The sequence below is a fragment of the Brachyhypopomus gauderio genome, chromosome 5 (assembly GCF_052324685.1).
Source record: "Brachyhypopomus gauderio isolate BG-103 chromosome 5, BGAUD_0.2, whole genome shotgun sequence".
NCBI lineage: Eukaryota > Metazoa > Chordata > Actinopteri > Gymnotiformes > Hypopomidae > Brachyhypopomus > Brachyhypopomus gauderio.
In genome coordinates, this window is record NC_135215.1 from 17,221,524 (window position 1) to 17,231,868 (window position 10,345).

Here is a 10,345-nt window from a genome sequence, read left to right on the forward strand (position 1 = left end):
TTCCAGCTATCACAGTCTCCGCCTCTCCAGCGACGCCCCCTTCTGCTACTCAGCCAATCACAGCAGCCCCTCCTACCGCAGAAGCTGCCCCGCCCCATCCTGCGGCCACTCCCCCGGCCCCTTCTCCTCAGGCCGAGCCCACCCCTGCTGCTGCCAAGGCGACGGCCGGCACCAGCGACCCCGAGGAGGCCAGCAGGGCGCTGGCGGAGAAGCGACGTCAGGCTCGTGAGCAGAGGGAGAGGGAGGAGCTGGAGAAACTGGAGCAGGAGCGGAGGACCAGGTGGAGCACCCACACCTCCATCACCTCCATCACTTCTACACCTCATTCACCTCTACACCTCCATCACCTCTACACCTCCATCACCTCCATCACCTCTGTACCTCTACACCTCCATCACCTCTACACCTCCATCACCTCTATACCTCTACACCTCCATCACCTTTGTACCTCTACACCTCCATCACCTCTACACCTCCATCACCTCTACACCTCCATCACCTCTATACCTCTACACCTCCATCACCTCTGTACCTCTACACCTCCATCACCTCCATCACCTCTATACCTCTACACCTCCATCACCTCTATACCTCTACATCTCCATCACCTCTACACCTCCATCACCTCCATCACTTCTACACCTCCATCACTTCTACACCTCCATCACCTCTACACCTCCACACCTCCATCACCTCTATACCTCCATCACCTCTGTACCTCTACACCTCCATCACCTCTACACCTCCATCACCTCTATACCTCCATCACCTCTATACCTCTACACCTCCATCACCTCTGTACCTCTACACCTCCATCACCTCTACACCTCCATCACCTCTATACCTCCATCACCTCTATACCTCTACACCTCCATCACCTCTATACCTCTACACCTCCATCACCTCTATATCTCTACACCTCCATCACCTCTACACCTCCATCACCTCTGTACCTCTACACCTCCATCACCTCTACACCTCCATCACCTCTATACCTCCATCACCTCTATACCTCCATCACCTCCATCACCTCTATACCTCCATCACCTCTATACCTCTACACCTCCATCACCTCTATACCTCCATCACCTCCATCACCTCTATACCTCCATCACCTCCATCACCTCTATACCTCTACACCTCCATCACCTCTACACCTCCATCACCTCTACACCTCTACACCTCCATCACCTCTACACCTCCATCACCTCCATCACCTCTGTACCTCTACACCTCCATCACCTCTACACCTCCATCACCTCTGTACCTCTACACCTCCATCACCTCTATATCTCCATCACCTCCATCACCTCTATATCTCCATCACCTCCACACCTCCATCACCTTAGTTTAACTCTTGTTGCTATGATCTCTGGACCCTTTGACGGGCTACAACATCATTGATATGTCAGTTCTTTGGTTCACTGGTCTCCCCCACGAGGCTGCCGTGTGTTTGACGCGGTTTCTCTGTGTGCTCTCCATCAGAGAGCTGCGTGAGGAGCACGCCAGACGAGAGGAGGAGGAGAGGAGACGCAGGCAGGAGGAGGCGCAGCTGATGCTGGAACAGCAGCGTCTGCAGGAGGAGCAGGAGGAGAAGGAGAGAGCCCGTGCCGAGCAGGAGGAGACCACGCGCCTCCAGAGACAAGTGAGCAGTTCACACGGGAGGTTTCGTAACTGTCGATCTGTAGATCTTTAAGCTGTTAGGTTTCCAGGAATGCTGTTTGGAATGGTGTGTGGTAGATTAGGGGTGTGACAATACACTCAGCTCACGAGAAGAGACACGATATTGGGTTCACGAGAACGAGACGAGACGAGATTTTAAGAACACTAAAATGACAAATTATATGACTGGACAACAGACTTTTATTTACACATGCATTTTGAAATGTTTTATTATAACTCTTAACATGCATGATGTAAGCATGAACTTTTATTAAACTTCTTCCTCTACAAATTGAAATTAAAATAAAATTTTATAAAAGTTAAAATAAAATAAATAAAATGAATATTTCTCTTTTTTTCAGTCGCAAACAATATTACAGTGAGTCCCCGCTTAACGATGGGGTTAGAGACTGAAAAGTCAGTCGTTAAGCCTGACCCTAGATTTAGATATGCTAAATTGTAAATATAGTAAAGAAAAAAACGAACAATGTTCTCGTGCGTACAGCGTGAGAAAGAGCGATCGCGTTGCCGAGATGGGCTGTGGTGGAGGCTGCGCTGCCTCAGCTTATCGTACACAACTCTCTCCACTACACTCCACAACACTCCACTGTGCTGCCACTGCTCCTCCGTGCACCGCGCAAAATTTAAAAAAAGTCGGTCGTAACTCTGGTCTGTCGTTAACCAGACCTTTATTTTCATATAATGTTTGCATATGGTCCGTGTCTTATCAGTCACTTTCTTGCCATTTATCATTTCTGCCAGGTACCCAAAATGCTGCCAAACAAACGATTTGAAAGTGGCGGGGGCATCTTCAATAGTAATACCTGTATTTTTCGACGTCACTCTGGCTGCTTGCTGGATCACAAATCTCGCGAGATTTTTAACGTGACGAGAAATATTGCTGAGTTACATCTCGCGAGATCTTGTGACACGAGATCTCATCACATCCCTACCAGCGACGCATGAAGATGATTCCTTCTCCACTTCATGTGTGACTTGTGTTGTAATATTTTTGATCATGTGAATTATCTGCATTGTTACTGCAGTACATTCAGTCAAACGGTGTGCCAGACTCATAGTGATCACACGTTCCCCGTGGTGTAAGCGTGCAGTGTGAGGTCACTGCGTCTCACGTGTTCTGGGGTTCAGTCAGTGCTGGTGGACTCAGTGTCCTCGAATGAAACATTACCTGATGACGTAAACCGGGACGTTTCAAACAGCATGTGAGTGGTGACTGCAAGCGTAGTGAGGTTTCATTTGTGTACAGTCAGTCAGTAGATGAGAGAGAGAGAGAGAGAAAGAGAGAGAGAGAGAGAGAGAGAGAGAGAGAGAGAGAGAGAGAGAGAGAGAGAGAGAGAGAGAAAGAGGCCCATATGTCTCCACCAGCCGGTGTTTTTCGCAGTGTCATTGCAGCACGCGTTGATGTAGCTCTGTGCCACTCTGCCTACAGACCTGCACAGTCTCAGATCTTCTGTGATTGGTTCCACATTATACACGTACAGGAGTAGCCCGGGTGTATACAGCAAACTTCAGTCAGCATTTAAAGTGTTTTTGTAAAATACTTGGTTTTATAGTTAAATATTGAACTGAAATGGCCTTGAACAGACTTTCCCACATCTTTCTTGGTGTTGTTTTACCAAAGCGAGATGATCTTGACACATACAGAAGTGTGGGGGGATGTACCCCTCAGATCTGACCCTGAGTCATCATAGGTCCTGTATAAGTGACATTTCAGTGATTGTTCTAAGAAATGTGATGCATAATGACAGTAGTAAAATCCATACAGGAACAAACTATTTCTGAAGTGGGGCAAATGAGAATTTTAGACCTCTACTCCCCCCTGGTGGCAAAGATTAAATATGTTAGTACAGTATGTTTGTTCCCATTTGGATCGAAGAACTGCCTTTGAACCTTGAATCAGATTAGAACCAGATGAGAGAGAGAGAGAGAGAGTGTGTGTGTGTGTGTGTGTGTGTGTGTGTGTGTGTGTGTGTGTGTGTGTGTGTGTGTGTGTGTGTGTGTGTGTGAGAGAGAGAGGGAGATGTGGTGCGTGCATTCCTTTAGCCATGTGCAGGCATGAAAATCTGTCACCTTTCGGCGAAATTCGCCGTTTTGAAGTTGAAAAGGGTGACCTACGTGAATCGTGTAGATCCGATGAGTTTTTTGTTTGGGGGGGGGGGGGGGGGGGTCGGGAGATTATATGTATATATTTTAATTATCATATTGACTTAATAAGCAAACAGAGCACTTCCGAAATTGGCAATTTCAATGACAGTCGCCAGCAGTTTCCGCCCCGAACCATCATAGAGGCCAAATAGCGTTTCAATCATACGAACGTTCTTCATTCATGTTATTCATTTACTGCTAAGCGGGACGAGAAGCAGGACCTAGTGCTACACCGCGGACAAGTCAGAAGAGCGTACATTTACCAGATCGTACATTTACCACTACATTTACCAGATCGTACATTTACCACTACATTTACCAGATCGTACATTTACCACTACATTTACCAGATCGTACATTTTAATTGGGTGGATTTAATTGGGTTATTAATGGTCAATCGTTTTCATATTTTGCGGTAAAACAAAGTTACTGCCGTTCGCTACAGCGTTGAACACTGTCAGATCTAACCACAAGCTCTTGTGATAAATAGGTAGATAGATGGGCCTATTAAGTTCGCGTCAAACCCGTGTAGTTAACGGTGACATAAAATAAGAATCAAGATTTTTTTCTAGTGTGTCTGTAGTTGTAACTGGTGAATCCAGGGACGGGTGAGGATAACATTCGCACCAGGGCTGAAAAGGTTGAAGATGAAGTTGTAAACTCTTGTCGTTTGAGTCTACCCTGTGCTTTAGCTCATGTTATAAAATAAAAACACGTGAACCCTGGTATTTTTACAATAATTTTCGCCGCTGATGTATTTATTGGTTCATTAAGACGTAATGGTTTTGACTGAGCCATCCGGAATGGCGAAAGCGGCTTCTTGCGTTTACGGATTGCGTTTACATTGAATCCATTGACATGACAGTCAAAACATTTTTTTTATGGATTTTACTATATTTTACGGAGCCCGTAAGGTGACATCATGTAAAAAATAAATAAATAACGCGTGGCCACGACTTATTAACGCCGTGGGAACGAGATACTAACGTCGCCTTTCACACGCGGCAACAAAGTTTATTTTTTCACAGCAAAGCAAGCAGATCCCAGGGATGTTCGCGAACTGACTGCCCAAGGAAGGTAAACCTGGCTTTATATAAAGTAATACTTAATTATCTTGTTCGCACGCGTTAGTAAGTCGTTCGCATGCGTTAGTAAGTCGTGGCCACGCGTTATTATATTTTTTACATGATGTCACCTTACGAGCTCCGTAATATTTGGCATCACCTGTCGCTGTATCCCCGTACACCAGCAGCCACCCCCCCCCCCCCCCCGTCGCAGTATACCCATGACGTCACATGTCACCCCCCCCCCCCCCACATGTCAACGCCCCGTCGCCGTATCCCCATGACGTCACATGCCCCGCCCCCCCCGGTCTTCTCACCTTTTTAACCCCTGACCCATTTTCATGCCTGCATGTGTAATGGGCTAGTTAAATGTTGCTGTAAGATTGGTGAGCTGTTTAACTAAATGGTTACAGCACAGAATGAGCAGATAATGTTTAATTCATGTGTAGAGATGGAGCGTGACATCAATGATTGTGCCTTTACTTATTTATTTATTTTCTCCAGAAAGAAGAAGCAGAATCAAAAGCTCGTGAGGAGGCAGAGAGACAAAGGATGGAGAGAGAAAAACACTTTCAGAAAGAAGAGCAGGAACGACTGGAGAGAAAGAAGGTGAGATGGGAGAGAGAGGGAGAGGGTGAGAAAGAGAGGCAGAGAGAGAGGGAGGGAGTGGTTTCTCAACTTCTCAAAAAGATGCTTGAACAGTGAAAGTGTTCTGGGCTGAAATTCTTACTTGTATGTCTCGTGGGCTGTGTGTGTATTTAGCGTCTGGAGGAGATCATGAAGAGAACTCGTAAAAGTGACGCTGGAGAGAAGGTGAGCTTCCTCCTTTCTGTCTAACCTTTCTTAAACATTGTGTGGTGTGATCCACCTCTGCCTCCGCACAGCAGCAACAAGTGTACAGTACACTTATTCATCTGGTTCTTAGAACTGGGTGTGCTCTGCTTTCTTGTTCATACACACACACACACACACACACACACACACACACACACACACACACACACACACACACACAGCTCTAATGGTCCTCTGTTGTTCCATCTGTTGCAGAAGAACGCCATGACTCCAGGCCAGGTCAACGGCAGTGAGAAGGATGTTGGTAAGTTTTCTGCCTCCACACATTTTCCCCACCTAGCAGTGCCATTGCATGGAGGAGATCGTGGGGGCTTGGTACGATCTCCTCCATGCAAAAAGACTTGATGCACGTATCAGCTGTTGGGTGTTTGGAAGGTCTGGCTAACTCCAGAAGCAGTGTTACACCAGACAGGGCCGTATTACATGAGGCAGGGCCGTGTTACACCAGACAGGGCCGTGTTACACCAGACAGGGCCGTGTTACGCCAGACAGGGCCGTGTTACACCAGATAGGGCCGTGTTTCACCAGATAGGGCCGTGTTTCACCAGACAGGGCCGTGTTTTGCCAGACAGGGCCGTGTTTTGCCAGACAGGGCCATGTTACGCCAGACAGGGCCGTGTTACACCAGGCAGGGCCATGTTACGCCAGACAGGGTCGTGTTTCGCCAGACAGGGCCGTGTTTCGCCAGACTGGGCCGTGTTATGCCAGACAGGGCTTTGTTACGCCAGGCAGGGCCATGTTACGCCAGACAGGGCTGTGTTACACCAGGCAGGGCTGTGTTACGCCAGACAGGGCCGTGTTACGCCAGGCAGGGCCGTGTTACGCCAGGCAGGGCCGTGTTACGCCAGGCAGGGCCGTGTTACGCCTGACAGGGCCGTGTTACGCCTGACAGGGCCGTGTTACACCAGACAGGGCCGTATTACACCAGACAGGGCCGTGTTACGACAGACAGGGCCGTGTTACGACAGACAGGGCTGTGTTAAGAAGACCCAAGCTCCTATTGTAGAAATTAGATGATATTAGCACCCAGACTGGTTTAGGTAACAACACTGCACTCTATGATATTCCTGCGTATTTCCCAAGGCGAAAAGGCAATAAATATGATACGACAGGTATACACAGTGATTGTGGGAGTGTAAAATAATATACAAGCATGAATAATATGGATGAACCTCCTGTACACAGAACCATGTAAGTTTGTTTTTTCCTGCAGGTCCTGCCACCCCTCTAAACCCGTCCATGACCTGCAGTGCTGTCACTCCGGGTTTTAACCAATCACAGGGAGACCTGAAAGTGAGGTAAGCAAAACAGGATGATTACACAGTGGTGATTATTACTCAGAAGTGATTATTACTCACTGGTGATTATTACTCAGTGGTGATTATTACTCAGAAGTGATTATTACTCAGTGGTGATTATTACTCAGCAGTGATAAATACTCAGTGGTGATTATTGCTCAGCAGTGAATATTACTCAGTGGTTTGTCACGTAGGGCTACACCCCCCCCCCCCCCCCCCCCCCCCCCAGCTGTCACTCCGGGTTCCTGCTCCTCGTGTCTGTGTTGTTCCCTGCATGTCTGTCTCCATGGTCCCCCCGTCTGCCACACCCGTCTCATCAGTGTCCCCACCTGTGTCTAGTCTAGTCCTGTGCACCTATAGTCCCTGTGTCTCCCATGTCAGTTATCGGTTGTTTTGTTCATTTGTTATTTATGCTCTTGGGTCATTTGTTCTGCTGTTCAATCCGCTCAGTATCTCCGTTGTTTTTTGTCTTGTCGTGAGTATTGTTTCCCTTAGTGTGTCTACCTACCTGTACCTGTTCTGCGTTTCCCTGCCTTGTTTAGTTTGTTTGTCAGTATGCCAATGTACCTACTGTATCATGTCTGGACTGCCCTCCCGATATGACCCATGCCTGTTATTATGACCACGATTATGTTATTCCCTTTAATAAATCTCACTCTCCTCAGCGTTTGTGTCCGCCTCCTACCTCCACAACACGTCAAGCGTTACATAGTGATTATTACTCAGAGGTCAAAAGCAGTGTTGCGGTTTGTGATGATTGTGTGGCCAGACGGAGCAGTTAATACTGTTTTTCTGCAGTGTTTCTGTACTCTTGTGTAGAACCCCCACCATGATTCAGTACTGCAGCTGACATTACAGTATAAAGTACTGAGTGGAGCTGTGTGCTGGAATCCCAACCAGAAGGGCACTAGGACCCTGGGTCAGAGGTGAGGACACGCAGTCTGATGCTCTTTTATGCGTCTTCCCTCAGCCCGGAGTCCTGGCGTTCTCCCCAAGTGGTGAACGGAGTCCAGCCAACCAAGCATCACAATGGCCTGAGCTCCAATGGGGAGGTTGCCGACTTTGACGAGATCATCCAGCTGTCCAATCACAGCGGAGGCAGCAGCAGTGGGCAGAGCCAGTCTCAGAGTGGCATCGCAGCTGAGCCAATCATGTCCTTCGAGGGAGGGGAGCCCTTCCTGAGGAAAGCAGGGCCTATGAAGCCCCATCACGTGGCAGGTACACATTTGCAGATAACTGCAGCATTTCCATAGCAACTTATAGTGAAACCACTCATATTAAACGTTTATAGATCATCATTAGGATCTTGGCTTAGGATGCAACATGGTTCCACAGAGAGCAAAACTCCATATAAAGAGCCATAGATGAATGTACTGGGTCCTAAAGCAGTGAAATTCAGAGGCAATATGCAGTCAGTAACTGCATCTGTGCTCAGGGGGGCAGGAACAGCTCCCATAAATCATGCAGTAACATCTGCACACCACACAATCAGACGCTTGGGGGGGGCAGCAGAGAGGGGGGACGGGGGCTGCTGGAAGCTCTCTGCTCTGTCCCACCATTAGGCTCTCGTCTCAGGGACACAGCCCACAGCCCCTGGTTGTCTCTGGAAGGAGGATCATGGCTGTCTCTCCTTGTGCCTCCTTCTGTCTGGTTCCTGCAGCGTCCTTCAGCACTGGGCTGTCCCCGGGGTGTCCACACGCTTCAGCACTGGGCTGTCCCCAGGGTGTCCACACGCTTCAGTACTGGGCTATCCCCAGGGTGTCCACACGCTTCAGTACTGGGCTGTCCCTGGGGTGTCCACACGCTTCAGTACTGGGCAGTCCCCGTGGTGTCCACACGCTTCAGTAACCCCAGAGGAGACTGAGGCACACAGACGAACCACCTTCCTCTCATCCGCAAATCTCCAGGCTATTCAGCTTAAAATGAAATATGTCTTTGTCTTTAAGTCAAGACCTGTGTGTGTGAGAGAGAGAGAGAGACAGAGAGAGAGAGTGAGAGAGACAGAGAGGGAGAGGCAGAGAGAGACAGAGACAGAGAGAGTGCTCCCACTGCATAATTTTACCTTGGTCCAAAGTCAATTTGGAAGGAACATGATCACACTGTTATGATGCAACTGGAGTGTCTGTCTTGTCCACAATGAGGCGGTCCAAGCTCCTCTTCCTCCAGCACACGTCTGATTGGCTGGATGGTGTGGCCTCTAGTGCCCCTCACCTCATGCATTTGTATAACACTGTACTTCTCATGGAGAACCAAAATGTTTTCATTTCTTTTACTTCACATTTGGCCTGCCTTTCCCCACCGTGCTTTCCCAACGTCTCTAACCAATCACACCTGTGCCGTGTCCTGCAGAGGTCCTGTGAGCAGCCGGCGTCCCGCAAGGCCCAGTCCCGCCCCGCTGACTAACAGAGTGTGGAGTACAGTGCAGCGTGTGCAGTGTCGGCAGAGGAGGTGTGGCAAAGGAACTGGGTGACCATGGTAACTTCAGGACCTGTTGGAGGGGGACACACACCTCCGTGGTCCTGGGGGAAGGGGGGGGACCTGAACCAGCGTTGTATTTACATAATGTATAAGAACAAAGGTTTCCAAAAACAAATAAACAAACAATGTGTTTTCCTGTTTTTCTCACTGAGTGTTACGGTGCAGCCGTGCTGATTCTATCCAGCTGTCGCCCAGATTTTGTGGTGCACCTTACAAGGCTGTGATTTTAGCAAGAGGCCTGGAAACAGTATTTGGTTATTGATATGATAAAGTAATAATTGTTATTGTTGTTGTTCTTATTATTATATTGCTGTTTTTCTTTTAAGTTCAGAAAACAAGTGTGGAGTTTTGTTGTGAATTCCTGAGTTATTTAACGTGAGATGCGTCAGCAGAGAAATGAGTTGGCTGTGTAAATGTATATTTGCCTGACCTGTGGAATAAACCTTTAAGAAAAGGAGTTTGAACTTGTATTTGGCTGTGAGAGGGTGTGTGTGGGGGGGGGGGGGGGGGGCATTCTGTACCCATTCATAATCTTTCCTCAAGTTTTCAATATGCAGCTTTGGGGTTGTGGGGTATAGAGTCTGCAGGAACAGTCAAGTATTTTCTATGGAAACCCCCATGAACACAGTTAATGGAATCTGAGCCCCTGTTTCTAAGATCAGGACATTTCTTCATAGGCTGTAAAAGCTGTTTTGGTAAACAAATGTCATTAATTCATCCTATAAACTCATTTAAATGCAGGTAATGGCGGTGGAGGAGTGTTGGATGTTGGGATGCATCCTGGAAAGGGCACCAGTTCATCACCCTTTTGTGTCCAATTGT

General features: G+C 48.0%; 1 protein-coding gene across 5 annotated transcripts in view; it reads left to right on the forward strand.

Moving 5' to 3' along the window:
• Positions 1 to 9,980, forward strand: part of map7d1b (MAP7 domain containing 1b) — a 48,941-nt gene extending 38,961 nt beyond the window's left edge. For all 5 annotated transcript variants that reach the window (XM_077006102.1, XM_077006103.1, XM_077006105.1 and 2 more), the window contains 8 exons: positions 1 to 280; positions 1,486 to 1,645; positions 5,397 to 5,501; positions 5,655 to 5,705; positions 5,943 to 5,991; positions 6,961 to 7,045; positions 8,016 to 8,263; positions 9,395 to 9,980. The exon at positions 1 to 280 is cut by the window's left edge and continues 12 nt beyond it. In XM_077006102.1, the coding sequence (XP_076862217.1) occupies positions 1 to 280; positions 1,486 to 1,645; positions 5,397 to 5,501; positions 5,655 to 5,705; positions 5,943 to 5,991; positions 6,961 to 7,045; positions 8,016 to 8,263; positions 9,395 to 9,405 (989 nt within the window). In that variant the 3' untranslated portion in view covers positions 9,406 to 9,980. The remainder of the gene's footprint in view (positions 281 to 1,485; positions 1,646 to 5,396; positions 5,502 to 5,654; positions 5,706 to 5,942; positions 5,992 to 6,960; positions 7,046 to 8,015; positions 8,264 to 9,394) is intronic.
• Positions 9,981 to 10,345: the final 365 nt, after the last annotated feature.